Genomic DNA, 27305 nt, shown 5'->3' with positions numbered 1-27305 from the left:
GCCCAGCCCAGCCGAGCCCAGCCGAGCCCAGCCGAGCCCAGCCCCAGCACAGCCCAGCCCAGCACAGCCCAGCCCAGCCCAGCCCAGCCCAGCCCAGCCCAGCCCCAGCCCAGCCCAGCCCAGCCCAGCCCAGCCCAGCACAGCACAGCCCAGCCCAGCCCAGCCCAGCCCAGCCCAGCCCAGCCCAGCCCAGCCCAGCCCAGCACAGCCCAGCCCAGCCCAGCCCAGCCCAGCCCAGCCCAGCACAGCCCAGCCCAGCCCAGCCCAGCCCAGCCCAGCACAGCCCAGCCCAGCACAGCACAGCCCAGCCCAGCACAGCACAGCCCAGCCCAGCACAGCCCAGCACAGCCCAGCACAGCCCAGCCCAGCACAGCCCAGCCCAGCACAGCCCAGCACAGCCCAGCCCAGCCCAGCCCAGCCCAGCCCAGCCCAGCACAGCACAGCCCAGCACAGCCCAGCACAGCCCAGCCCAGCACAGCCCAGCACAGCCCAGCACAGCCGTACCAAACCGAGCTGTGCCGAGCCGAGCCCCGCGGCAGCCCCTCCGCCTCCCCGCGCTGCGTGCACCGCCCCGCGCCGCGCCGAGCCGGGCGGAGCCGCGCCGGGCCGGGCTGCAGCGGTCTGTGCGAGCCCCCCCCGGCTCCCCGGCGGCGAGGCGGGGGCCGCGGCAGCCCCGGCCATGCCCCCCGGAGCCTGAGGCCCGCGGCCGCGGCGCGCCCGCAGCATGCGGAGGATCCGGCGGCTGGTGCATCTGGTGCTGTTCTGCCCCAGCTCCAAGGGCCTGCAGGTACCGGGGGGGTTGCGCCGGGCCGGGGCGGGGGATGCGGTGCCCATCTCTGCATCCTGGCAGCGGCCGTGCACAAAGGGAAGCTCCGCCGCGGTCTGGTGCAAGGGGCTACGGGGACCGGCACCGGCACCAGAGGGGGTGCCCGGACCGGCACCGGGGGCCGCGGGCTTTGCACAACCCGGGCCAGCCGCAACCCCGCGGTGCTGGGGGAGCCGCACCGGCCGTGAAGCACCGGACAGCCCATCCATCCGCCAGCCTGCAGCGATGGATGGAGGAGCCGGTGCAGCCGCCACTCCTGCCCTCTCCTTCTTCCCATCCCCGAGATGCCGGGGGGTGGGACCCGGCTCAGCGCCGCCGGGGATGCGGGGATGGGACATGGGGATGGGGATGCGGGCTGGGGATGCGGGACTGGGGATGCAGGGCTGGGGATGCAGGGCCGGGATGTTGGCTTGGGCGTTTTCCCCTGCAGCCATGGGATGAGAAATCCTGGCTCTGGCGAGTGCCCTGGACCAGAGCAGTTTTCCCGGTGGATAGGAGGTTATCCCGGTGGTGGGGAAAAGCAGGAATGGGGTAGCGGGTAGCTGGTGAGCAGAGGATGGTGGTAGGAGATGGGGCAGAGCCCTGGGCTCACTGGGTGCAAGGAGGACTGCATGGGGAGGGCAGTGTTTAGAGAGGGCTCTGTGGATCCCCAGCACAGCAGATTGCTGGATGAGTGCTGCGGCTCTGCTCCCAGGGCCCTGGGGTGCTGAGCCACCCCTGCATGCTGTGCTCTTCCCAGCCAAAAGGGCTGTGGAGCAGTTGTGTGGGACCACGTTGATGGGCAGGGGCTGGGTTTGTCTGTGGCTGGGAGGGCAGACCTGGGTGCAGAGTGAGGGTGGTGGGACCTGGGGACAGCCTTTGTGCCGGGGTCATCCGTGTGGGTCCCCGTGGGAGGGGGGTGGCAGCCACACCATGGTCCCCACCAGTGAGACCCACCATGAAGCAGCCCCCTGTTCCCAGAGCAGGGGGTCACGCACCCACCACTGGGCAGATTTAGGGGGGCTGCTGTGCTGGGGGGTCTCGTGGGTTGCAGTGGTCTGTGTCTGACTTCAGGGACTTCTGGAAAACCACATGGGCTGGTTTGCAGCTCACGGGAGCAGGCACCCACCCTTTGCCAAGTCCTTGCCATGGTCAGGTTCTCTTTACCAGGCCTTTGTTACTAGTGCTGTGGCTCGATGGCAAACTGGGCATCGTGGCCTGCTTCATACTTTCCAGTTAAGATGCACTTACAGTTAACATGCATAATGTCACAATCCCGAGCAGACCTGCCTGCTTTCACCCCCAGCTGGTGTGGCAGGAGAGCAGGAGGCTTCACCATCACTGGGTACTGCTGCAGGGCAGAGCCCTCACAGCACTTGGCAAGGGGCAGGGATGAGGCATTTTGGAGATGGGAGCAGTTTTGGGCTACAAGACCAAGCAGGGATCCCTGGCAGGTTGTAATGGTGTTGGAGCCAGCCCTATCCCAGCAGCAGGTCGTGATCTCACCACTGATGCGGTGCAAGAACAGAGGAGATTTGGAGGTGGCCACTGGCCAAGGGCTCTCTTGAAGCAGGAATTAGCCATGGAAACCAGAGGGAATGGGGTGCTTGATGCAAGGATTCATTCCCTGCCCTTAGGAACTGCCAGGGCTCTGTGCCATGTTACACAGGTCGGGTAAACACCCTGTGCTGCAGGAGGGCAGACAGCAGCACCTGAACCCCACTGGGAGACTCACATTGTTTGCACAAAGCAGCACCAGGCGCTGGAGGTTCCTCACCCATTGCTCCCACGCTGCTGGTGGCTGCCTCCCATGTCTATGGAAAGGGGGATCCGCTGGGAAGGGTCCCCAGAAGGAGCAGAGCCCCTCACACCCGAGGATGCAGAGGCAGCAGGCTTTGCTTTCGCACCAGCAGCGGAGCAGGAGCTCAGGTCCGCAGCTCCCTGCCATAGGGATGCACAGCATCCAGCTCCCTGCAGCCCACCGCTGTAATCTCCCTGCTTTTAGGGAATTTTAAATGACCTACTTGCAGCAGGAGTTGCATAATAGACTGGTGTAACTGTACAAAATAGGCTGAAGGTTTCACGGGAGCTCAGGTCGGGTTGTGCAGAAGTTGTTGTCCTTGTCTGGCTGACAACGACCCGGTCTTCACCTGCGTTTCCTTGTCCTTGCAGAGCCGCCTCCCGGGCATCAAGGTGAAGTACCTGCTGGTGGTGTGGCTGGGCATCTTCGTGGGCAGCTGGGTGGCCTACATGCACTACGCATCCTACTCGGAGCTGTGCCGCGGGCACGTCTGCCGCGTGATCATCGTGAGTGATGGGGCAGTGCCTGTGGGTACTGGGGCCGGTGTGGGGTGTGCGGTGCTGCAGGAGCCTGTATCCAGCCCCCTCCAAGCCCCATGTGGTGCCTTGCAGCATCCATCAGGAATGCCGTGCCAAGGAGTGCTCCTGGCAGCTGCTTCCCTGGCATCCCATGGAGCTCAGAGTGGGAGAGGTGACCTTATCTTGCCAGGGCGATGGGGAAAGCATCTAATGAGCTGTCGGAGGGAAGTCGGCCAGGCAGCCATGAGCAGATTAATGTCTGTAGAGATGAAGCTGCAACGTGAGAGCAGCAAGTAGATCCCCAGGCAGGGAGAGCATCGTGCTGGACCCCAGAGCAGAGGCAGGGGGAAAGGGGAGCAGCCAGTCTGTGGGTACCCCTGACATTGCTGTTGTGCCCTAAGGAAAGCACCAACTGCACAAAGAGCAGGGAGCTTGGCTTGGTGCATTTGGCCCTGCCTGCGGTTTGCAGTGGGGTGCAGGAGCGGAGCTGCTGAGTGTGTCCCATGGCAGGGAGCCGGTCACACAGCCAGCCAGGCCCACGGCTCTGTGTGGAAATGCCTGGCTCATCCGTCCTTCCGCAGGGAAGGGAGGCAGGAATTGCCATAACAACAGCCACGATCGTTTGATTTGATTTCCTGCATGACTCTGACCACGGGGTCTCGGGCGCTAATTCCTGCTCTGAGCTCCGGGTTGCAGACGCTGAGTCCCCTGTGAGCAGGTCCAAGGGTTAATTCCCGTCATGTCAGGGATACATGAAAGCAGAAGGTGCAGTGAATTACTGCAGCTCCTGCTTCCACCCCTGAGGCTGTTGGAAAGCTGCAGAGCTGCAGTCTCTCCTGCCCAGCTCCAGCAGCCAGATCAGAGCCACTGAGGGGTTTGGGCACAGCAGGCAATGGGCATGGGGCTGGTGACGGGACAGGGGGTTCGTGCACCCCCAGTTCATGTGCTTGGGGTGCTGCACATCACAAGCTGTGGGGATGAGCCTGGATCCATCAGGTGAACAGGTATCTGCCCCTACTGAGCTCCTTTCTTTGCCTTCCCCTCCCCAGTGTGACCAGTACAAGAAAGGAATCATTTCTGGCTCTACGTGCAAGGACCTGTGTGAGGAGCGCAGCCTCCTCTTCCAGCACTGCCTCTCCTCCTCTCCCACCCAGCAGGTAGGTGCCTGCCCTGCCAACAAACCCACCACAGGGCTGGGGATGGGAGCAAGCTTCAAACTGGGGAATGTCCTCACCCAATCTCTGTACCGGTCCCAGACTGGACCAGAACCAAGTTCTCTGCACTCGCTGTTTTATCCCATCTCAGTGTGTCCCTTTGCCACTGCTGCAGGTTTACAGTGGGCTCTGGAGGGAGACGGAGGTGATCATCAAATGTGGCATCGAGGAAGCCTTGAAGGCAGACGGGCACCCGGACTCTGTGCCCAGGAGGGACGTGGTCCTCTTCGACAAGCCGATGCGAGGGACGTCGATGGATGAGTTCAAAGAAATGCTGCTCAACTTCCTAAAGGTCAGTGCCCGGGTCCCTCTGGGATGCCATTTGGAAAGACTCATAGTGTCTTTTGTTCCTCAGGCCCACCCTTCCCCACTGGTGCTGGGGGCCAGGCAGGACTCCTCTTCCTGTCCTGCAGCTATGGGGCTACCTGAGGAATGGGCTGGCCACAGTGTAGGCAGTGGTGGGGACAGGGACAGACAGTGCCTCTAATTCATAGCTTCTCTGGGCACCCTGTGCCAGCGCCTCAGCACCCTCACAGGGAAGAGCTTCTGCCTAAGAGCTCATCTCAGTCTCCCCTCTGGCAGGTTAAAGCCATTCCCCTTGGCCTGTCCCTACAGGCCCTTGTCCCAAGCCCCTCTCCAGGTTTCCTGCAGCCCCTTTAGGCACTGGAGCTGCTCTCAGGTCTCCCCTTCAGGAGCCTTCTCTTCTCCAGGCAGAACCAGCCCAGCTCTCAGCTTGGAAGCTTCTTCCCATCTGGGTCTAGAGCAGCCCTGATACTGGTGAAATTCTGCTGGAGGTGAATTGGTCCAACCCTACCCAGTGGTGTGGTACTGAGGTTGTATGAGCAGAGTGGCTGTTCCCTCCTCTCCCAAGCTCAGTTCTTTGCCTCCCCAGTTCAGTTTAGTGATGTGAAGCGTGAACACAGAGAGCTGCGAGGGTCTGATGCCACTTTTTCTGTTCTGGTTCTGTTCACAGTCCAAGCTGGGAGATCAGCCTTCTCTTGCAGCCCTGGTGAGCCGGATCATCGGCATGGCGGATGTGAACCGAGACGGGAAAGTGTCTTTAGCAGAGGCCAAATCCATCTGGGCTCTACTTCAGCTCAATGAGTTCCTTCTCATGTTCTCCTTGCATGAGAAAGAGCACACTTCCAAACTGCTGGGGCACTGTGGGGACCTCTACGTCACCGAGAAGATCCCACACACCTCCCTCTATGGGGTGGACGTTCCCCCCTTCCTCGAGCCACTGCTGCCTTCGGTCGTGCACCAGATCATCCACCAATGGTTCGCACCAGCGTGGCCCCGGCGGGCGAAGATCTCCATCGGCCTCCTGGAGTTCGTGGAGGAGATCTTCCACGGGACCTACGGGAACTTCTACATCTGTGAGGCCAGCGTGAGGAATGTGGGCTACAACGACAAGTACGACTTCAAGATGGTCAACCTGCGGCAGGTGGCGACAGAGATGACGATCCGAGGCTTCCTCAAGGGCCGGCACTGTGAGCAGAACATGGACTGCACCTACGGGAAGGACTGCACGGCCACGTGCGACAAGCTCATGAAGCAGTGCAAGAGCGACGTGGTGCAGCCCAACCTGGCCAAGGTGTGCGGGCTGCTGCAGGACTATTTGCTGTACGGGGCACCGCTGGAGCTGAAGGAGGAGCTGCAGAAGCAGCTCCGAACGTGCATGACCCTCAGCGGCCTGGCCAGCCAGATGGAGGTGCACCACTCCCTCGTGCTCAACAACCTCAAGACCTTGCTCTGGAAGAAGATTTCAAACACCAAATACTCCTAACGGGGGGGAGCACGGCCCTGGAGGTTAGAATCTGTGATCTTGGAGTAGAGTGCAAGGGCTGAAGGCCTGTTTCTCCATCCTCTCTCCCACAGGCAAATACCCCCTGCGCAGGGAGTTCAGCATAGCTGCAGCCCCTTCTCCCTCATGGAAAACCAAGCGTCATGACTTCCACCGCCAGCAGGATCATCAGGATCATCCATCGAGCCAGCAGGAGTGTGCTGTGGAGCCAGGACAGCGGGGCCGGGCTGAGCTTGGGGGAAGAAGATGAGACGGAAAGAGAGGAGGAAACGGAGCCCAGCTGGAGGTATCAAACTGTTCCTTGATTAACAGGAAAGCAGCGCCGAGATGAGAGTGAATCATTCGTGCTGTTCTTGTCACATCATCTTTTGATGAACGTCTCTGATGTAAATAAATGGCTTTTACGTGAATCGCACCAGCACATCAGTAGCGACGCAGCAGTATCAGCACCAGCCTGCCCGCAAGCTGGAAAGGAGGGGAAGGTAGATTTCCCCATCCAAAAGCATCTCCTAGAGTGTCTGAGTCATCTGCCTTCAGATCCAGCTGTGGCTTAGGAAGCAGATCAGCAGAGAGGCCTGGCAGTTCCATCATTCCTTCTGAAGTGCCTGACCCCTGACAGGGATGTGGTGGCTTGTGCCAGGCTCCCACCAGCTCCTGCCCACAGCCTGGAATTGGCAGCACAGGCCATGCTCTCTCACACGTTCTGGCTTTGGAAGCATCCAAAGCCAAGAATAGCTTAAAGCATTAAAATGGATCTGCAGGCAAGGTTGCAGCAGGCTCCCAGACACTTGGGTGCCTGTGTAGATGCTACCAAGGCTCTATTGTCTGTTTCCTTTAAACACTCAATTATAGCAACCTTTGAAACCTGGGGGTAGAGAGGAGGAATTTGTGTGACCTACCCCAAGCTCACTCAGTCATATTCCTGCTGACAGGAATATGCCATATACCACATGGCAGTGCTCTCACCAACTGCTTATTGAAGTGGGGCATGTATCTGAAGTACAGTCGCAAAGGAAGTACATCTGACAGCACCTCCCCTGTGCAGGCAAGTGCTGCTCTCACAGCTGCAGATTTATGGGCCCTTTAGAGGAGATAACCAGTTTTCCCTTCTATTCCTTCCATAGGATCATCCTTACCTCTCACTGTTATTTATGGAGGGAACGTTTCAGTGTCAGCCACACGTTCAGTGCTGGTGCAGCTTCCCAGAGGGGCTGGCTGGGCAGCATCACTCAGCTGTGGTCAGGATGAGCTCTTGTGGGATTTGTTTGAAGGGTGGTGAGTTCCTCAGCTCCTCAGTTAATTCAGGAGTGACACAAACATGACCAAGGCCCCACCTCCGGGCATTAGGGCACCCAGTGTCACCTGTGTGGAGTGGGAGCACTGGGTGGAAGGGGAAGGAGGGGACTGGAATTGGTCGATGCAGCTCCATGGAGCCACCCCAGCTTCTCATCTCTGGTCCTGCACTCCCATGGCAACCAGCTCCAGAGAAATCATTTCCTTCTATTAGAAAAAGGAACCCAACACCCACTCCAAATCCTCTCCCCTCAGGTGTTCGGGAAAGCAATTCACCACCCCTGCACTTTATCACTCCCTGCCCCACAAGCAGGGGTAGATAAAGCCCATGAGCACCTAGAAAAGTAGAGGAAAACCACCATGGTCCTCATTTACCTACATGACCCTAGATACCAGAATCTCTTACAGTATGAAGTTCAAGGAGAAAGACAGCCCCTGTGCTTGGAGAACTCACCAAGGCAGCTTATTCAGACACCTCCAATGGGAGCTGCCACATTCCTGTGTGATTAATCCATACAGCAGTGGACACACTCCCAGGAATCCCTCATAACTCACATCCCAAAAACAGAGGGTTTAGTTCATCACTAATACAAAGCACAAGTGTTTTCACACATGCGCTCATGGTTTACAAGCTACACCACAATATGCGTGAGAAATGACTAAAGGCAAAGCTATTTCACACTCGGGCCTGCTCCAGCTTTGCCACATTAGCTGGAAAAAGAGGAAAAGCAGAACACTGGAAGAGTGACAATCCCATCTCAGCTGCTCTAGGACACAAGGGGCTGGAGGTCAGCAGCAAGGCTTCTATTTGTCACTGTTTAAAGAAGCCATCTCATTTCTCACAGCCACAAATAAGTCTTCTATCCCAGAATGGTTAAAAAGAAGGTATTACTTGAGGTGCTACAAACACAAACACATTCTAGGCTCACTGGAGGTGGCATCTTTATTTAGTTGTTTGGGGTTTTTTATAACCCTTCTTACCATGCAGCGAACACACAGATTGAAAGCAGAGCGCTTCAGAATGTGAAAACAGCTCAGGAGATGAGTGGGAGAAGGGCAAGGTTACAGCTCGGGGGGCTATTCAACAGCAGCACAGCAAAGGCAGAAGGGACCCTGGGAACAGAACAGTCAGTTCTCTGCAACATCCAAGCACACAGGTTGCAGGAAGCACTTGGAACCAGCAGCATCACCACCACACACTTTGGCTGCTGTGAGCTTGAACCCACGTTGAAAAGATGAAGTTTCAGCACCCTACAGATCCTCTGCAGACACCACAGCCCCTTTCTCCTGCAGCCAGGTCTGCTGGAATTCCAAGCCTCAAGGCATGATCTGCAAACAAGAGAAGGCACAGGGTGTGAGACAACTCCAACTGCAGCAGAAGTCAATAGCAAGCAGCTAATTAATGCATGCAGGCTCCTGCTGGTCACTGCAGCTCCTCAGGACACAGAATTGCTTTAATTCAGCTGATTGAAGCGTTATATCAGGTTTGTCTCGAGACTACCCAAAGACTTTCACATCCCAGAGGAAACAATAAAGGCTTCATGAAATGAAACCTAGTTTGAGGGCAGTCATCAGCTGGGCTGGGTTATCACAATTCACAGGGAAGCTTCAGCAAGCACCGAACTCCAGCATCACCGAACACCCTAACACTGCAGTCAGTGGAAGCCAAGCACCTGCAAACCTGAGTGGACCAGGACCTGAAGCAGTGACAGGAGTCAGATGATAATAAACTAGGCTCATTTAGGACAGGTTCTTTGCCACTAGAACAGAAAGGCTTTGAAAAGCATCTCCTGGCTTGGCAGCACACTCTGGTCCAGGAAGGGGGGAATTTAACAGCACAGCCAGAGCCTGCCCATGGTTATTCTTACCCTCCTGGGCTCTCTAAAAATCAAAGGGGAGTTTGCCAACCTCATTGCAGAGACAACGTTCATAGTGCAGAGAGAGAAAAGCTGGGCTTATTCCAGCCTTCAAAGCCAGGGTGTAAACCAGTTCGAATGATGCAGGGCTAAGTTAACGTGCACAAAGACTTTTCATTCCTCTCAATGCCACTTTAATACAAAATACTCACCTTTTCCACAGCTGAGAGCCAGGCAGCTCCTTCACTGAAGCAATATTCATAGCCTGGGATTGCTGCTTAGGCTGGGGGAGACGGTTCACAGCAAATGCTGTTAGGAGCATTCTAATAGCTCTCCTATGCCTCACGGAGTAAAGCTCTGGAGAGACACTCATTAGGCACTCACTACTGCTACAGGACCCTTGATGCAAGCACAGCCTGAGGAAAAATAACCCAAATGTGTGTTTCAGGGTTAGAAGTCAGGGTATTTAAATAGAAGAGTCCCACCCTGGGGCATGGCTCTTTGCAGAGCACATCCCCAACCACCTTATTAGCATTCTTTCCAAAGCCACTGCTAGTAGGCACTGACTTTTCCCAATTAAATGGCTCACTTTGCAGCCAGCAGCAGCCTGCTTGGCTAATGGCACCTCTGGCCCTCTAATGCCCATTTAATGAGGACATTTTCCACCATCCAGCACTGCCAGGTTTTGTCAAGCCATTAGTCACTGCAAAGCCTCAGTTTTACTGCACCACACGTGGCCAGAGCTGTTCTCACCACTCAAAGGACTTCAGGTTTTAGCATCAATTTGTTGCTTTATTACTAAAATTAAGCTTTTTCTTTCTTTCATTATGCCTAAGACACAATCTCTCATTATCTTGCATGTGAGACATGAGGATGTTTTCAGCAGTGTTTCGTGTCAGGCTGCAGTAGCACCAGAGCCCATCTTCATCATCTCAGGCACTTCAACACACACAAACCCGGAAGCTTTTAACAGAAGTGCCTTGTTCGACTGACAGTTGCCCTTAAAAGGATGCTCTTGGGGAGCTGAGGAAGGCAGTTTAAGTGAAATGAAAAGGTGAAAACTGCTGCATTAGCAAAGCAGAGGAACCTGAGGGCGCTCCACCTAAAGCAGAGGTTTTCCAACAGAAAAAGATGCAAACCTACTGAACTTAAGCTCTTTCTCCAAGTCTACACTGGTAGTGTTATTTTACTTAGTTTTGCTTGTCCCTGTCCTGTAAGGAGGACAGGATGTACCAACCCAAGGATCCTACCAGACACCCACTGAGGCCCAGTGTGTTTCCAAGTGATGCCACACCTACCTGCAGCAGTTGAAGCAAGTTCCAGAACTCAGCCCTGGTCTCAGCCATAGCTGTGAGGAGGAAAAACACCTTCAGTTTGGGTTTGGGGGGAAGGAGTGAGGAGCTGCTGAGTTAACATTAGGAGCAGGGCATGGTTTCCAGTACCCGCTGAATCCACAGCAAACTGGTTTTCTATCTACATCAATACTTTGAGAACAACAAATTCAAAAGCCTATTTCCCCCATTCCCTCCACACCCAGGTGTGATTCTTGGTATCTACATAACACTAAACCCTGCAGAACTCCAGGTGTCTTTTCACCATCAGAACAGGCAGCAAGCAAGAATGTCTTGCAGGCCATATGGGGTTGCTGAAGGCAAAAATAGAATTCAAGACCAGAGCTGTCACTTCTGCTTGTCCTTGCAAAACCTAAAAAGGCCTTCCCCGATGCAGTTAAAATTGGCATCATTTTAACTGCTTTTCTAAGGAATTTTGCTCCATATTCTGCTGGTTCTCTGGAGAAAAGAGGTAAATGCAGCAGCAACGTCAAACTACTGAGCTCTGAGTAGTTACAAGCTTCTGGCATAGGAAACCTCTTCATCTCCGACTCCTAATGATACCAACGTGTCAGGAAAGCAAATCTCCAAGGACTTGGGGCTATTAGAATAGAGAATACTGGAGTCTGCCATTCCTCTGTAACAATAAATGATATACAACAAACCTGAATTAGATTTTAACACAGCAGGTTAGTAAAACAGGTTTACTTCTAAAGCATAGACTATGACAGCATAAAAGGTACCCTTATCTGTCACATAAGATTATGTGACATTAAGTCATGAAGAGAATTACTGTCACAGTGGAGGGCAGGGCTTCTGCACCCTGTCCCTCCAGAGTTGTCCATTATTCACCATTTAAACTTAACATTAAAGGAAAAACCACAGGAAAACCAGGAACCAAGTGTCCGGCTGCTCATCATTCCTGAGTGCTCACAGGTTCCAGAGCACCAGCACAGACACAGCCTTTTCCTCTCTGCCACCTAATGACACAAACAAGGCACTACAGCCACGTCTGCAACACGAGCTGGGGCATGCGGCTGTTCAACAGCGTTAACTGCACCCACTGCTGCTGACCTCGGGTCCTGCAGGAGACCTCCTCCGTCTGCCGGGTCCTGCAGCTTCCTCTGCAAAGAAGGGAAATGCACACATTGCTTGCTTTGTGTATCCAGACACACCTCAGAGCCTGGTTAGATGGGCTCTGTTTCACTGATAACACAAGCAAGAGAAGGAAGCTAAAGAAACCAACGCACAGCACAGGCAGGGTTCAGGTACATCACATCAACTCGTTATTTCATACCACAAGAGGATTCTACCCATTTTAAGGCTAAACAAAAGCCACACACAGTGGGTCTTCTGCTGCAGACCCACTACAGGCCACACAGAGCAGCTTTCGACCCTATTACACACAGCTCCCACATTTAATTACTTGCATTTCAGGTAACCCAAACCCGTTTATAAACCATGTCAGGCCATCAATCACTCTGAATGCTCACGGGTCTGGGAGCAAACGAGCGTAGAACATAGCCTGTCGCTCTCTGCCACCTCATGACACAAAGGTGCCACAGCAGCCACCTTTGCAACGCCTATGGTGGCAGCCTGGGAAAGCCACAAGGACTGAAAGGGGATAAATACACGCGTTTGTAAGAACAGCATCACCTATTCGGTAGCGTTACAGTGGGATTTGGTGCGCGTGGAGATACTAAATGCAATAGATCAGAGCGCTAACAGATGGGTGCAGGTCTTCGCGTTAAACACCATTTACCTTTGGCTTTTCAGGACGTGCAAATCGTTTTCACTTCACCCTTTGCCTTCTGCCAGGCTGAAGAAAAACAAGAAAAGGGGAGTTAATAATAGCTTAGTTAATACTAGTTCATCATAGTTTAGCAGAGTGTGTAACAACCTTGTGACCTGCACCCCTAACGCAATACAAGACTAAACCGCAGCAGTAACAGCATCGGTTTCTGGCGAGGTTCACTGAACTCTCCAATTCTCTGAGAACCTTTAACAGCGGCACCCCCGGTGTTCGCCCGCCTCCGCGGGAGCCCGGCTGTACCCAGCCCATCGCCGCTCGGGCAGGCGCGGCTCTCCCCGGCCACGTGGCCGAGCACGTTTTGCCCCCTCTGATCCCTGTAACCGGGCGCGGGCGAGCAGGGACCAAGCCTCGGTTCTCCGGGGTCACAGCGGGCAGCGCCTCGCACTCGGCCGCGGATGCACACAGGAACCACCACCCCCCGTACCTCCGGCTCGCCTTCCTCACCACCACCACCACCATCATCTCCCGCTGCCCTCCGGCGGGGAGCGGCTCCGGGGCGGGCAGCGCGGAACGGAACGGGCCCGGAGGGGCCCAGCCCGGCGGAGCGCAGACCCCGCGGTGGCTCCGATCCGGCCCCGCCGCCATCGCGGTCACCCGGCGAAAAGGCCGCAGCGCTCCCGCCTTCCGCTTATATAGAGCGAGGGCGGAAGGGCCGCGGGGACGACCCGCCCGGAGAGCGGGCTCCTGTGAGCGCCCTCTGCTGGCAGGAGGACGCCGAGCAGGGAGCGGCCGGTCCGAGGACCCGGATGAAGATACGGGACCGGGAAGAGGACCCGGGACTGGGATGCGGATACGGGACCGGGATCCCCGGCCCATTGCTCGTGGCCAGGGCTGCCCCAGGAGCACCCCCGGTGTATCAGGGGCTGGGGCTCCCTTTCCCGGCTGCACTCTAGAGCCCTCCCACTCCCCATGGCTGTGGCCGAGGTTGGACTTCGAGATGCTCCGGGATAAAGCAGAGACCCTCCAGCCCTGGGATGTGCCACCTCCCTCCCTGCTCCTCTTTGTGTGCTCCCGGGGTGGGAACAACCTTCACCCCCTTCCTTGGCCATAAACATTGGCCAGAGCCCCCCCATTTCACAAGAAGACAGAAGAAAGATCGTGGAGCCCTTTATTCATCAGGGCAGAGCATGAAATCCAAGCAATCACAAGCTCAAGGATGGGGAGGCCACAGCACAGAGGTGCCTCTGTGCAATGGGGACACACACAAGGACAGGAGCTGGCTCTGGTCTGACTCCCATCCCCTTACATCGCTCTGGATCATTTCTGTTTGAGCCGGGACCACCGCAGGGTCTCTGCACAGCACCAGAGCCCTGCCAAAAGCCAGCGCTCTGGGTGCAGGATGCCCATCACCATCCCGCTGGGCACCATCCCACGGGCTCTAATTGCCCTCCGCTTTGCTCAGCAGCTCACGCACGGCCTCGCTGTGCCGCCTCTTGTCCTTGGCGCGGATGATGGTCATCCTGAAGAGCCTGCAGTACAGCTCCATGGCGCTGGGGCTGTCGTCATTGCCCGGGATGGGGTACGTGATCAAACAGGGGTTGCAGTTCGTGTCCACCACCCCCACCGTGGGGATGTTCATCTTGGCCGCGTCCCGGATGGCCACGTGCGGCTCGAAGACGTTGTTGAGGCTGCTGAGGAAGATGATGAGGTCGGGCAGGCGCACGCCGGCGCCAAACTGGATGGGCGCGTTGGTGAGCAGCCCACCCTGCCAGTAACGCGTGTGCGCGTACTCCCCGCAGCCCCGCGCCGTGCTCTCCACCAAGTGGCAGAACTGGCGCTTGCGGCTGACGAAGAGGATGATGCCCTTGCGGTAGGCGATGTGCGCGGTGAAGTTGAGGGCGAGCTGCAGGTGCTCCATCGTCTGGTCCAGGTCGATGATGTCCTGGTCCAGGCGGCAGCCGAAGATGTAGGGCTCCATGAACCTGCAGGGGCAGAGGGAGGGCGACACAAGGGGGTGCGGCGAAGGGGTGATGCAGGCATTGAGCAGCCTGGATGTGGCGCGGCCTCACCGTGGAACCCTTCCCAGCCTCCAACCCCAGTGACACCAGAGGAGCTCTCTGCAGAGCTGCACACAGCGTGTCCCACCAGGGCTTGGCGGCTGCAGGGCTCACACTGGGCAGGGTCCCTGTACATGCCCATGCGGACATGAGGGTCTCCATGGGCAGTTCCAGACCCATCCGGTGCAGACACAGCCCGGGGAAGCCTCCTGCTTCACTCACCGATGCCGACATCCCTTTTTGTGCCCCAGGTGCACCCGCGCATCGAAGAGATCCTTCAGGGAGAAGAGCTCCTTCACGTTGAAGAAGTCGGGGTGCGCGAGGGGCTCGGAAAGCAGCTTCTCATCCCCGGCTGAGAGAAAGGAAACCCGGTAACGCACCGGCCCCGCGTTGTGTTTGCAGGGGATGCGAAGGGCGTTGATGCACCCACAACGCCAGGGGCCTGGCGACACCAGCGAGGGTCCCGCAAGTGCGCGGCATCACTCACCGCGGGGCTGGGCCGGGGCCGGGGCCAGGGCTGGGGCCGCGATGCTGCTGTAGAGCCGCGGGGCTGCTGCGGGGAGAGAACGCGGGGTGAGGCGGGCGGTGCGGGCCGGGAGCGGTGCGGGAGCCGTGCGGGACCCGCTCACCTGCCCGCAGGAGCCGCGGCGCCGCCATGCTCCGAGCCCGCAGCGCCGGGGGCGGGAGGAGGAGGAAGATGATGAAGGTCAAGCGGCGCCTTCCGCTTCCCGGGCCGGGGCGGGGCGATCCCCGGGGCGGGGCGCGGAGCGATCTCGGCCCCGCCCGCAGCGTCCCGTCTCCGGGCAACGCTCGGCTCCGCGTCCCGGTCCCGTCCCGTCCCTGCGCCATGTCCGGGCCGCCGGGCCCCGGGCCCCGCACCAGCGACTGTTACCGCACCAGCGCCAGCCTGCCCGGCCGCTTCCAGCAGCCAGACCGCTTCTGCGGCTACGGGTGAGCCCCCGCGCCCGGCCCCGAGCGGCCCCGGCCCGCGCAGCCCCGCTCCAACCCCGCTCTGTTCCCGCAGGAAGCCGGAGCCTCACCCGCGGTACCGCACCACGAACCAGACGTACGGCAGCAGGGCCCCCACGGTGCACGAGGTGCCGGTAGGTTGGGGACCACCGAGGGTTCGGGCAGCCCCGAGCACAAAGGGATGCTGGGGGAGAGCAGCCCCGAGGAGGACTTGGGGGTCAGCAGGACCCGTCCGCGTGCGCTTGAGCCCAGGCGCTGCTGGTGGTGGCATTGAGAACCTCTCCCCTCTGTTCGCTCTCCAGACCTCCTTCCACATCACCCCACACGGCTTTACGAGGATCCAAGGCATGGGGGGCCCGTACAGGAACAGCGGGCTCAACACAGCCCTGGAGAAGAGCCACGTCACGGGCCCAGACAACTTCATCACCGCCCGTGACCACCTCGACTTCCACCCCAGCTACAACCCCAACGGCCCGTCCCACTGTTAGAGCTGCAGCCGGAGCAATAGGGTCACTGCTGCCTAAATAACCCCCCCCAAAGCCCCCCAAGCAAACAGCACTGCCCTGCCCCTCAATCTCTTGCTAAGCCTCTTCGAAAGCCGGACAGGAAGCGCTGCACTGCAAAGTAATTCACATGCTCACTACTCGCACCAGATTAACCCGCACGCTTCCCACCAGTGACCATCTAAGTCAGGCCTGGTTAAGGCCTGCCTAAGCTTTGGGGAAAACCAGTTTAAAAGTGTTATTAAAACCGAGTCCAGGAATTTGCTGGGAGAAACACAGGAACCACCTTGGTACCAGAGGGAAATCACTACAGAACGAGTGTTTTTAGGAACAACAATTGAGATTTAAGGTTATTAAATGTCAGCTAAATAGCGCATATGAACCATTTAGTTTATAGGCAGCATAAATACTAGGACAATGTACATTACATACTTATATTCCCCTTTTCTCTGCTACTAATGATCCTTTAAGCTCCTGGCTGATGTACCATGTATCATTAAAATTTAAGACCCTAAACCTGTCTCTGTACTATTTAATGAACGACCAAAGTGCAGGTTTTCCAGAGGTACCCATTAAGCCTTTGAGTCTCTTGTAGAAAGCTCCTTCACCTTCCTCACCTCTCAAAGCTCCAGGGATTTCAGAAACGACACAAACAACAACACCTAATCCAAGAGAAAACGTCTTTCTCAAGGTTTATTGTAACAACAGTGGTTACCCAGCGAGTGGAACTGCATCATCTGCACAGGCACTGCACTGGAACAACCTGGAACATGTGGCTTACAAACTAGTCTTGAACAGAAACTGTGCTGCCTGTGTCTGACGAGGAACGGTCCCGCCTCACAGGGGGAACAGCACACACAGAGCATGAGCACAACGCTGTTCTAGCTGTTTGCTGAAGAACCAGAAAGGAAACAAGGAGTGTAATAGTGTGTCCAAACACCACTGCGAATGATACTCTTCATGTGAGGGATGTTCCCTGTTTGGGTTATTTTTATACAGCCTTGCAAACGGTGCAGGATGCATTTAAGCATCCTTGGAAGGCAGAGGAATCCTCTTTGGTTATCGTCACTAAGCACAAATCTGAGGTCCAAAACTGAACAGAAAACCAGGCCCTCACTTGAAACTTCCTCACTTCCTCACTTCCCACACTGAAACCCCAGTGTGGGACCGTGTTCCCAGCAGCAAGGTTTCAATGCCACCTCCCAAACGATTCCAGTTTTCACTGCAGTTTCTATGGTTACCTCAAACAGAAGGGCTGGCTAAAGAACCTCTGCTGAGAACACCCCAACACAATGGAACCAGCACAGGGACTGAGCAGAAACGCTTCTTAAAATACTTAACTTCTTAAAACCTTTAACTTCTGGAAATGGACAAGCAGCCCTCAGCCATTCGCTGCTATTCTATCAGAGTCGACAACACCTTGAGCTTCTTACACCTTCCCTTTCTTCTCCTGAAATGAAAACCAACATAAAGCGCTGAATTAATACACAGTTGTGACAGTTTACATGTACTTTTAGCCATAGATTTTTCTGCAGATGGAGTAATTTAGGGATCAGACTGCCTCTTGCAAACGGCTTCAGTGGCTTTTGTCACCTATTTCCCCCCTAGTCTTCATACCTCATCCAGAACCCGCCACCTCCTCCCTCCCTCGTCTCAACTCTTTCACTGTTTTATCCTGGAATCGAAGCCAGCTCCTTTGAAGAGATCCGGGTGCAGTTCACCTCACCTCACCTACACTGTTCCCAGGGATACGCTGGATTGAGGTTACCCAGTTCTTTTCCACTGAGGTTTGCTGGGAAGGGAGCAAAACACAAGGTGCAGCCAGTCCAAAGAGATGTGCGGTACACATCAGTTTGCTCAAGGCTTCACTTACCATGTGTCAAACACTGATTTCCTTATGCTTACTTTCCTCCATTCCCCTGTTTTAGTGGCTTCAGACACAGTGACCCGTTTGCTCAGATGTTATACACTTCTTTTGTTAGGAATACCTGCACCAATCCCAATTCTCATCCTCAGGATGACACATTTCACTGCAGGGAATCTACCTGGAACAGACTCTTTCTACTCAGCATTATGAAAGCAAAATCTTCATGTGTACAGATAAAATTAGGTGAGGCTTTACTATCCAACCAAGACAAACTGCAGCTCTGGGTACAAATCAATCACATCTTCGGACTCCAGGCGAGGGGGGAAAGGTAACACAAAATCACTGCTCACTCCAGACGATGACACAAACCATAGGAGCACTCTGGTTTCACGGTCCATGGTCAGAACCCCATTTATTAACCATTATAAACGTATCCATGTACATCATTTCCTATGTACAAATCAAGTTTCTCAATTTAAAAAAGTGCTGCTTGAAATCAGGTTTTATTTAAAGCACAAGCTCATGGGAACTGCTTCCTAATTGAATCTGGTCGTGAGCAGTACCAAGCACACAGACACATCGACAGGGCACCAGACACCACCTCGTGAGGCTCAGCGTTGATTTACTGACAGCTCTGAGGAGGACCATTCAGCTTATTTCACACAAACAGTACAGAATGTGTCCACCCCCCTGTTAATGCAGTTTAATCCTTTGAAAGCAAGGTACTCTGAAAACTTCTATTTTAAAATACCAGCCTATTTACCTATTCCAACCAAAAGGCCCAAATCCTGCAACTGCATCAAGGCAGCCAAAACACACCTGTGCAGAGGGGCTGCAGGCATGTGAGCCAAGGGAGAAACCACTTTTCCAAGGTATCCTACCACAAAATGAGATACTGATGCTTTAAACAAACCGGCCACCAAGCCAAGGGCTACAAAAGGGAGCCGAACAGTACGAAATGTCCAGGGACCACTAGAAACAGGTTTAAAACGTAACTGCACAACAGGATAAACACACAAAGGCTGTTGTTCACTTCTCTACATGCCACAGTTACTTGTTCTACTCTATGCTACGCTGTAGTTTGCCACTGTCGTGCAAACGTGACCACACCAGGGGGGATCCTGGGTGGCTCTGGATCCCTTCCTGGCTGCTTTCGCTCCATTTTCCAACATCAAGGCCAGCCTCCAGGAAGACACAGACACCAAGGGACAGTAAGTTTGGCTGAGAGGAGACTGGATAAAGAGAGCATCGGGTCAGTTCACAGGGGCAAGATGTGAGAACAAACTGCTCAAAGGACTTCATGACACACAAATGAGAAGAACCAACCAACGGCTCAAATTCCCACTCCTGGGATCTTTCAGGGAAGGCAGAGCGGGGGCACTTTTGTTTGGTGATATGAACGTGCTACTTCAGTCCTGTATCAAGTCAGTACAAATAAAGAGAGTAGTGAAAAACTGCTTTATTCCTGCTGCTGGAAACGGAGGCAGAGAAAGAGCTACTGGTATGAAGGAACAGTGCTGGAAATATCCTTGGCGCTTACATCAGGGATGTCCTAGAGCAAACCCAGCTTTGTTCTATTGCACAAAAACTGTAAGTGAAAATCAGAGTCCATGGAGATGTAAGAGTTCAGAAACCCCTTTGAACAAGGCAAGTAAGGGCACTCAATTCCAGGAAGTTCACTCAGGAAACCAAAATCCATCTCTGGATAACTGCAGGGCAGCAAAGTGAGACTTGAGAACAAGGAGGAATTGTTTCAGCCTCACAGGCCCGACAGTGCATCAATCTAGTGAAATCCACAGAGATCCTGGTGTCAGCACAGACACGCTCCTCAGACTGCATGGAATCATCACCCGCCGGCGGGAGGCTGTGGGGGTTCAGAAGGTTCCTGCCTTCACCCAGGACGTGCAGACAGACCCATCCACGTTATTTACCTGAGTTTGCATTTGGATCTTCAAGTCTGGAGCCCCACACCTACATCTGCACCGGCTTGGCTGGAGTTGTGCTGAGGGAACTCACCCAACAGCCCCCGGGGTTGGGGGGCAGAACGGAGACCTCGGCATAGGCCCGTGGCATGGGGTTGTCCTAAGGCAGCTTGAACGGGAATGGTGTCAGACAATGGGCTTCAGAGGCAGAGCACTGCGATCAAAGGCTGTGTCCTCCTCCTCTGAGCAGATTGCCAAATGTATTCCGTGCACAAACAGATTTCCTATTTATACATATGATTAGAGGCCTCACCATTTAAAGCGTGATGAGCCAGTCTCTTATCTACAGTGACTACAGCATCCTGCAGCAATGGCAGCCCTAAAAATCCTTATAAAAAATATTTCCTTAGAACACTTTAAATAATTTACAAAATTCTACAAAAACGATGAATGTCTGTCCATGAGATCCCTGTTAACAGAAGCACTTTCACATTAGTGTGTGTACACAGGTGATACAGGTGTCTGTGATATACAGGTATCAGCCTCCCCCATTGACTCCCAGGTCTCAAGTTTGAGCAAGGTAATGACATTTGTTCTCTAGAAAGACTGTTACTGTAAAAAGAAGCGTACTTACAGACGTGAAGCCTTTCCTTTAGAGAGGGAATCGGGGCAGATCCCTGCAGGGAGCTCAGGAACTTTTGCACAGGGTTTGTCTACAACTTCCTGCCCTTGGTTCACTTCACAAGTGGTTTCCCTATTCTCCAGGACAGGTATTTTTCCTTCCAAACTGGAGCTGGATACCTGCATTTCTTCCTGCCTATCACTGTCCTGGCAGACAGCTTTTCCCTTCTCATTGCACATCTGTGTGCTGTTATCTGTACATGCTCCTCCACCAGTTTTATCCACTGCTACCGCTGTCACATTTAGCTCCCGTGGTGGGCAACCTAAACCTGGAGCTGGGCTCTTGTCTTGCTGGTTATTCTCTCCCTTGCCGCACACATGTATAGCCAGCTGAGACGCATCTCTACTGACTTTATCTGCTTGTACCACTGCCAGGCTGTGCTCAGGGCGTGGAGCATCTACATTTGGATCAGCCCAGCTGTCTTTGTGGATATGTCCTGCCTCGATCCACATCTGTGCGCTCTCAGCTTTGGATGTTCCCCTGCAAACCTTATCTATCTTCACTGCTGCCACGCTCTGCTCCTGCAAAGGGAGATTGGAATGTGAATCTGACTGCTCTGCTGCAGCACCAGCCCGCTCACAGCCCCCTGCTTCCTCCCTGACAGGCAGAGGAGCAGCCTCCAGTCTTCCACAGGTTTCTGCTACAGGGGAACTTGACCCTTCCCCAGTGAGCTTCTGAGAACTGGATTCTTTTATTGCTGTTGGACTGTCCCCACTAAACTCATCTTTGGGCAAGGGGGCTCCTTTTCCTTGATTAAGCACATCTGCATCCTGGGAAGCTGCCTCTGTTCCTAACGCACTGCTCTGGGCGAGTAAGCTCTCTGCTTTCTGCCTTTTGCTCAGAAGCATGGATTTCTTCCTCTCCCGAGCACACTTTAGACCTGCAATAAATTTACTTGAGATTTTGAGCTGAAAGGTATTCTTTCTCTTGGATCTGGGCTTTGCACTAACTACTTTTTGTACTTTACCACCTTCGTTTTTGCTGGTTTTAGGTGGAAGTGTTTTCTGCACGGGCTCTGGATTAGGGACATCCTTTTTACCTGCTGTGCTTCCAGATACCTCACCAGCAGCAGCACCTTTAACCCCCACCAGTCCTTGCTTAGCTTTTGACTGACCAGTAGTATGAACATTCTCTGCTGAGGGAGCACATTTCCCACTGCCATGTAACATTGCACCTTTCCCTTCTGTCCCAAGAGAGTTCTTCAACTCCTCAGTCTGCTGAGACACCTCAGGCTTGTCACTCTGACCCAGCACAAGGTCAAGCTCACTTTCAACCAGCTGTGGCTTTGCTTTTCCTTTCGTAGCAGTTTGTTTGGTCACTCTCAATAGGTCCAGAGCTGCATCATCTTTCTGTAGCTCCGAGCTGCTTGCAGAGTCTTTAGCCTTTTCTGCCAAAAACTTCCTAATTTCTTGCTCAATGCTGTCATCGCTGTCCACTGAACTGCTGTCATCAGCGTCCGATGGGGCTGTGAAAGTACACTGCCTATTTTTAGCTGCCTGCAGGTTATTCTGGCTTGTGACTGGTCTGGGTTTGGACCCTTTTCTAAGCTGTAGGTTAAAGTCCGAGCTCTTCACGGTCTCTGGTTTTTCACTGGGAAGTTTGACATTTGTGTTATCAGGAGGATTTCGGGCCGCATTCTCTTTCGTGGCTTTTCTGGGTTTGGAGAGGCAGCTCTTCAGCAGCATGGGATTTCTGCCTTGCTGGAGGCTGCTAAATCCATCAAGCAGCTGAGCTTCTGTCTCGCTGAACCTCACCCTCTTCTTGCACTGAGATTTCTGCTCCTTGGACTTCTTCTTTAACTTTCTTTTAGACCGCAGCAGGTCCTTGATGGCATTATCCAGGTCCTCATCACTATCCAGAGAGCTGCTCTCATCATCAGAACCATCCCTCTCTGGAGTCTGGATGGAGTTTTTCACACGCTTTCTTGTGCTGCTCTGAACCTGCATAAAAGGGTTTACGGAGTCCAAGGCCACACATTTGCCATCTGATCCAGACAGTTTAGGAGCCATCAGCTGCTGCTGCCTCGGCTCTTTGCTGCCAAGCCTTTGAGCATCACAGAGCTCTGTGGGGCTGCTCAGGGCATGTTCCTCTTGCAGCACAGCAAGTTTTGGATAGTTACCTGGCTGCAAAAGTCCTGTCTCCTCCTGCTCAGGTGGTTTTGATGCACCTTGTTTTGCTATTCTGCCTTCCCTTTTGAGTCTCTTTTTACGATTCAGTGATAGCTTCAGTGATTTGGGAAGAGGAGGCTCTAGGGTACTGGCAAGGCTGCTTTGATCCGAAGGCAAAGGCATCTGGAGTGAGTGTGACAGGCTGGGAGGCTTTGTTCCAAGGTTTTCTGACTGTGCTTTCAGAGCCAAAAAAGCCCTGATCTCTTGCTCGATGCTATCATCACTGTCCACCAGGCTGCTGTCGCTGTCACAGCGGGAGGATGAGAGGAGCTGGGGAGAGAAGAAGGAGTCTGCAGCGAGTGACTTGCTGTCACTTCCCATTTGGGATGGCATGATTGTTTTAGAAATATCAAGGATAGCTTCCGCACACATGAGCTCTGCAGATGTGTCTGCTCTGCAAGAGGCCTGCAGCGTGAGCTCACAAGCAGCAATCTTGTTTTCTGGGAGTGCAAAATGTCTGGCTTTTTTCAGTGGTTTAAACAGCTTGTTAAAGTCATTGCTGGTGCTTTCGAGTTCTGTTGACTTGGAATCAGTTTCTTTTCTCTTGTTGCATACAGGGCTTTTATGGATTTCTGGTGAGGCACTTGTTGTTGAGCTAATTGTCAGGCTTGCAGAAATGTCTGCCAGACCCTTTGTAGGAAGTTCCTCCCTCTGCAAAGGGACACAGTCCATGGTGTGACCTGCCTCTCTCCTGATTTTCTCCAGCTGATAAAGCTGAATGGCTTCTTCAATGCCATCATCGCTGCTCGAGTCAGATGCGTGCATGCTCTCGCTGACAGGTGCTCCTCTGGTCTCCCAGTGATTAGCTCCACTCTCTCCATCTTGCTCTACTGCCCAGGGCTGGCTGGCAGTGGCCATTTCCAGATAGGCTGGGTTCACCTGGCTGAAGTCACTGGGCTCTGGTTGGGTTTTAGACTGCAAACCCTTGGCCTGTGTGCTGGGTTTCTGCAGCTTGGCATGGTGTCTCAAGAGCAGCGCGCTACAACCTTGCTTTATAGCACCACAGTTTGGTTTGTTTGCTGCTTCTTTGCTACATTTTAGGGCAGATCTCACATGGGAATCCTTCTTCTCCTCCCCAGTTACACATTTACTAATTTCTTGCTGCTTCTTCTCATTCAAGAACTGCACTATTTCAGCTTGTATGCTCTGTTCAAAAGAGTCGTCGCTACTGATGCTCTGAGGGGAAGCAGGCTGCAGCCTTTTCCCAATGCCCAGGTGGTCAGACAGGTACTCTTCAGAGAGCATCTCAGCTTTGAATTTCACAGGGAGGAGGTTACTTGCCACTTTGTTCTGTGAGAATTCTCTCTTAAACCTTTTGTCTCTGCTTACGTTTTCAGAACACTCTGCATCCCTCTGCAAGGATTGGTCACTCTGGCTTTTTGCTTTCAAGTACTCCTGAATGGCTTCCTCTATACCTCGGTCCACTGAGTCGTCGCTATCAGAATCAAGCAGGAGTCTCCGAAACCCCACACCCTCTTCCTCCTCGGTGTCATCCGAGTCAGCAGGGCACCCACACTGGGTGTACTGAGGATGCTTCTGCAGCAACGCAGTGCTAGACATGACTCTGTTACTGCTGCCCTTTTCTCCCTGTTGTTTCTTCTGCATAATACAATCATACTCATTGTTCATACCCAGGGGAGACTCTTGATTTTGCAGGTTGTTTATGATCATCTGAACTTTTGCACTTACAGAGGTTCTACTGACGTCTTCTTCAGGTTCAGGGTAGCAAACAGGGTATCTACAATTCCTCGCTGGTCCAAAGGACTCCCATTTTGTCTGAAGAGCTACCAAAGGAGAAGCATTCATCAGGAACATTCTAGCAGACAACAGCAGGTCTACGACGGAACAGTTTTTCAGACTGATCTCTCTTCCATCCTACAAGAAAAAAAGAAGAAAATGGTTTTTATTACACATGTACCTTCTAAAAGTTCCATGTAATGAAACTGGTAACATAAATGGCCAATTATTAACACTGGGGCTTATTGTGCCAGGTAATCGCAGGAGTTACTCCTCAGCATAACTCCAATGGGTAAATCAGTCATTGCTGCCATTAAAGGTAAGACAGAGCCCTCATCCTTTATGGTTCTCAGTATCTTCTGGCACAAGCAGGTGATGATCTTCACCTCCGAAAGTCTCCCTGCACTTTCCATGGAAGGTTGTGTTCTCTTTTCTGTATGTTCCTAAACAACCATGTGTTATCAAGCCCCACACAGAACTGCTCTGATGGCACCTCAGTGTGATCCCCTCCTTCACTCACGGTTGTCTGAGTATTTTTGCAGTGAACTTCGTGCAAGAAAGCACAAATTTAAGGGGACCTTTCCTTTGAAAGTGGGATTGGTGGGAGTGGAGGACCCTGCAAAACATTCCTCTCCTGTTTCTTTTGGCAAATCTGCCCTTCTCAAAGCACTCCCGCCGTGCGGAGCTCAGTGCTTCAGCTCTACAGCGAAAGCAACGCTGTCCATACGGTTCAACAGGTGGGTATGAAGTGAGCTGGCCCGTGATCCGAGGCGGTGGGACACAAACCTGCTCTCACTCAAAGAGCAGAACAACCACGTTAGCATCACGCCTGGACTCATGCACAAGCCCCAGACAGCTTTTACTAGTTCTAGCGTGGCGTCAAACACACACAGCTCAGGGACTTGGGGCAGCTCAAAGAGAAGGGAGCCTATTTCCTCCTGAAACCCTCTACACAGCAATGACTCCAAGTCATCAGCCACCCCGGCCTCACCGCAGGATGAAAGCTTTTGGTAAACACAAAGCTTTAGGAGTTTTTAAGAGCAGGATGAGGATTATGAACACCTGTAAGTACCATGATCAAGAACATCCCTCCTCACTGGCGGGTACCTGCACACAGCACTGCTCTAACTTCCACCTTTTAGACAGCTGAAGGTAGCTCAGACCAACTTCTGCTCTAGGATCCAGCACAGTGCTCCTGTGTATCCATCCCTGGGTGAACCGGGAGGCGCCTCCCGACACAATGTGGGTCAGACCTTCAGAAACACACATCCTTTCTAAAGGCACCTCCAACACACTCACTAGGGCACACGTAAATTAGGAACACTTTTCCTTGTAACAAGCACCTGAGGGTCAAAACGGCAGCAATCAGAATTCTGATGATCTCAGACATGTGCCATTATCCCACTTGAGCTCTCAGCTCCATTAGAAACCTAAAAATCCCTGCTCCTATTAACCTATTTCCACAGTTACCAGGGAAGGGGCAGGCGCCTTCGCTCCCCTACACATGGATTGTGGCAGTCCGGGAAGGATTACATGGAGCTGGGATGAGACTCCCCGCCCCAGCACCGCTTCAGGCCAGGGGCGAGGGGCACCCACCCGAGGGGACACGGAGGAACAGTCGGGGGGGGCAACCGCAGGGGCTGTGCGAGGGCCATGGGGGACACCCACAGGGAGAGCACCCACAGGGGCTGTGCGGGGACACGCACCCGGGGGCACACAGGGGGTGTCCGAGGGGACTCCCGGGCGCGGTGTACCCAGGGCTGCCTCCGCGGGGCGCCTCGTCCGCTGCCCGCGCCCAGCCGGGCCCTGCCCGCGCCGCCATGGCTGCCCCTTCCCGCCTTCCACCGCCCGCGGCCGGCCGCGCCGGGCCCGGACCTGGGCCTCGGCCTCACCGGAGCCCCGCCGCGCGGCTCGGCTCCGCTCCGCCCGCCCCCCGGCGCTCACCTGCCGCTGCCGCCGCGGGCGGAGGCCGAGAGGCGGATCGTGGTGGTGGTGGCGACACCCGGGCCGGGCTCCCCGCTCCGCCGAGCTCCGGCTCCGGCGCGGCCGCTGCCCGCCGCTCTGGTGCAGGGGCGGGCGGCGCTTCCTTCCCTGCCCCCGGGGAGCGGGAGGCATGCGCCGCAGGGCTCCGCCGGGGAGGCGGGAGCGACCGCACGGCCCTCGGCGGCCGCCGGCTCTGCCCGCGGGAGCGGCGGGGCGGGGAGGGGCCGGGCCGGGCCGGGCGGTCCCGCCGCCGGGGCACAAAGGCAGGCGCGGCCGCAGCGCCGCAGCCAGCGCGGAGGGGAGGGAGACCGGGGCCCGGTTAACGGTGGGTAGCGGGAGGTCCGGCGGGGGGCAAGGAGCGTCTGCGGCCATTTGCAGCCCTGGGGCCGGGTTTGGGACCCAAAGGCGGCTCCTGCGGGCGCGGAGCGGCTCTGTCCGGGCAGCGGCTGTGCAGGCTCACAACCGGATGCTCGCACCGTTGACTTTGGAGGCAGGAGCCGAGTACAACGCACGGGAGGAGCGCATTTCATCGCGCTCCCTTTGGAGTGCAGTGAGGCTGCCGGGGGGGGGAACTCAAAGCATCCGCAGAACACAGCGCGGACTGCTCCAAACTCAGAACTAGAACTGAAGTTGAGAGTGCGGAGGCCTCTTTTGGTGCTTTGGCTCCTGGAGTTAACGGTGTTTGAGCTTTCGTGTGGAGAAGCAGCAAGGTTTTAGTGCTCTGTTTCTAACCCGTGTTGGTGGCGAGCAGGCTTTCTCCAGGGAGGCGCTGCCTGCTCCTGCGCTCCCGGAGCTGAGCCAAGGTCAGGAATCCTTCCAGGACACCCGTTTCACGCTGCTTGTTCGCTGAAGACACAGAGCGAGCCCAGCTCCCCCGGGGTAAATCTTCACAAACGTTGCCCTTGCTAAGCGAGGAGGTAACCCAGGTACCAAGGGATGGGACAAGAGGAACCGGCCTCAAGCTGCACCAGGGCAGGTTTAGATGGAGCTGAGGAACAATTCCTGCCCCAAAGGGTGCTCAGGCATTGGAACAGGCTGCCCA

General features: G+C 54.8%; 4 protein-coding genes and 1 long non-coding RNA gene across 6 annotated transcripts; 2 read left to right on the top strand and 3 right to left on the bottom strand.

The window, feature by feature from the left end:
- Positions 1 to 724: 724 nt before the first annotated feature.
- DIPK1B (divergent protein kinase domain 1B) lies at positions 725 to 6124 on the top strand (the record flags this gene model as incomplete). Its single annotated transcript, XM_080630745.1, has 5 exons — positions 725 to 787; positions 2978 to 3112; positions 4174 to 4281; positions 4454 to 4630; positions 5312 to 6124. The coding sequence occupies 5 exons, from the start codon at positions 725 to 727 to the stop codon at positions 6122 to 6124; spliced, it is 1296 nt and encodes a 431-aa protein (XP_080486871.1).
- Positions 6125 to 8399: 2275 nt separating this feature from the next.
- LOC308227680 lies at positions 8400 to 13019 on the bottom strand. The gene is made up of 6 exons (XR_013958116.1): positions 12860 to 13019; positions 12385 to 12441; positions 11697 to 11746; positions 10590 to 10639; positions 9504 to 9707; positions 8400 to 8764 (listed from the first exon to the last, which is right to left on the bottom strand). It is a non-coding gene; the product is annotated as an uncharacterized lncRNA (long non-coding RNA).
- A 517-nt stretch (positions 13020 to 13536) lies between these two features.
- On the bottom strand, positions 13537 to 15162 carry MRPS2 (mitochondrial ribosomal protein S2). Of its 2 annotated transcripts, none has more exons than XM_080630807.1 (4): positions 15062 to 15162; positions 14920 to 14985; positions 14655 to 14784; positions 13537 to 14357 (listed from the first exon to the last, which is right to left on the bottom strand). In XM_080630807.1, the coding sequence occupies exons 1-4, from the start codon at positions 15087 to 15089 to the stop codon at positions 13814 to 13816; spliced, it is 768 nt and encodes a 255-aa protein (XP_080486933.1). In that variant the 5' UTR covers positions 15090 to 15162; the 3' UTR covers positions 13537 to 13813. The 2 variants fall into 2 exon arrangements, with proteins under 2 accessions (XP_080486933.1, XP_080486934.1); XM_080630808.1 differs by having other exon boundaries at positions 14920 to 14982; positions 15062 to 15102.
- A 48-nt stretch (positions 15163 to 15210) lies between these two features.
- PIERCE1 (piercer of microtubule wall 1) lies at positions 15211 to 16420 on the top strand. Its single transcript, XM_080630809.1, has 3 exons — positions 15211 to 15383; positions 15457 to 15535; positions 15704 to 16420. The coding sequence occupies exons 1-3, from the start codon at positions 15280 to 15282 to the stop codon at positions 15887 to 15889; spliced, it is 369 nt and encodes a 122-aa protein (XP_080486935.1). The 5' UTR covers positions 15211 to 15279; the 3' UTR covers positions 15890 to 16420.
- An 852-nt stretch (positions 16421 to 17272) lies between these two features.
- PPP1R26 (protein phosphatase 1 regulatory subunit 26) lies at positions 17273 to 26372 on the bottom strand. Its single transcript, XM_080630511.1, has 3 exons — positions 26225 to 26372; positions 20328 to 24418; positions 17273 to 17354 (listed from the first exon to the last, which is right to left on the bottom strand). Exons 2-3 carry the CDS (start codon positions 24356 to 24358, stop codon positions 17300 to 17302), a joined length of 4086 nt encoding a protein of 1361 aa, XP_080486637.1. The 5' UTR covers positions 24359 to 24418; positions 26225 to 26372; the 3' UTR covers positions 17273 to 17299.
- Between the last annotated feature and the right edge of the window lie 933 nt (positions 26373 to 27305).

The sequence above is a fragment of the Psittacula echo genome (genome assembly GCF_963264785.1).
Source record: "Psittacula echo genome assembly, chromosome: 16".
Lineage (NCBI taxonomy): Eukaryota > Metazoa > Chordata > Aves > Psittaciformes > Psittacidae > Psittacula > Psittacula echo.
The sequence above is the reverse complement of the archived record's forward strand: the minus strand, read 5'-3'. Positions and strand labels throughout refer to the sequence as shown.

Coding starts and splice junctions, on each gene's coding strand:
- PPP1R26 (XM_080630511.1), bottom strand. CDS start 24,358: ATGTTCCTGATGAATGCTTCTCCTTTGGTAGCTCTTCAGACAAAATGG. Junction 17,355..20,327: donor AAAGGAAAGGCTTCACGTCT/GTAAGTACGCTT, acceptor TTTTCATTTCAG/GAGAAGAAAGGGAAGGTGTA.
- PIERCE1 (XM_080630809.1), top strand. CDS start 15,280: ATGTCCGGGCCGCCGGGCCCCGGGCCCCGCACCAGCGACTGTTACCGC. Junction 15,384..15,456: donor GACCGCTTCTGCGGCTACGG/GTGAGCCCCCGC, acceptor CTGTTCCCGCAG/GAAGCCGGAGCCTCACCCGC. Junction 15,536..15,703: donor CCACGGTGCACGAGGTGCCG/GTAGGTTGGGGA, acceptor TTCGCTCTCCAG/ACCTCCTTCCACATCACCCC.
- MRPS2 (XM_080630807.1), bottom strand. CDS start 15,089: ATGGCGGCGCCGCGGCTCCTGCGGGCAG. Junction 14,986..15,061: donor GCCGCGGCTCCTGCGGGCAG/GTGAGCGGGTCC, acceptor CTCTCCCCGCAG/CAGCCCCGCGGCTCTACAGC. Junction 14,785..14,919: donor GGCCCCGGCCCAGCCCCGCG/GTGAGTGATGCC, acceptor CCTTTCTCTCAG/CCGGGGATGAGAAGCTGCTT.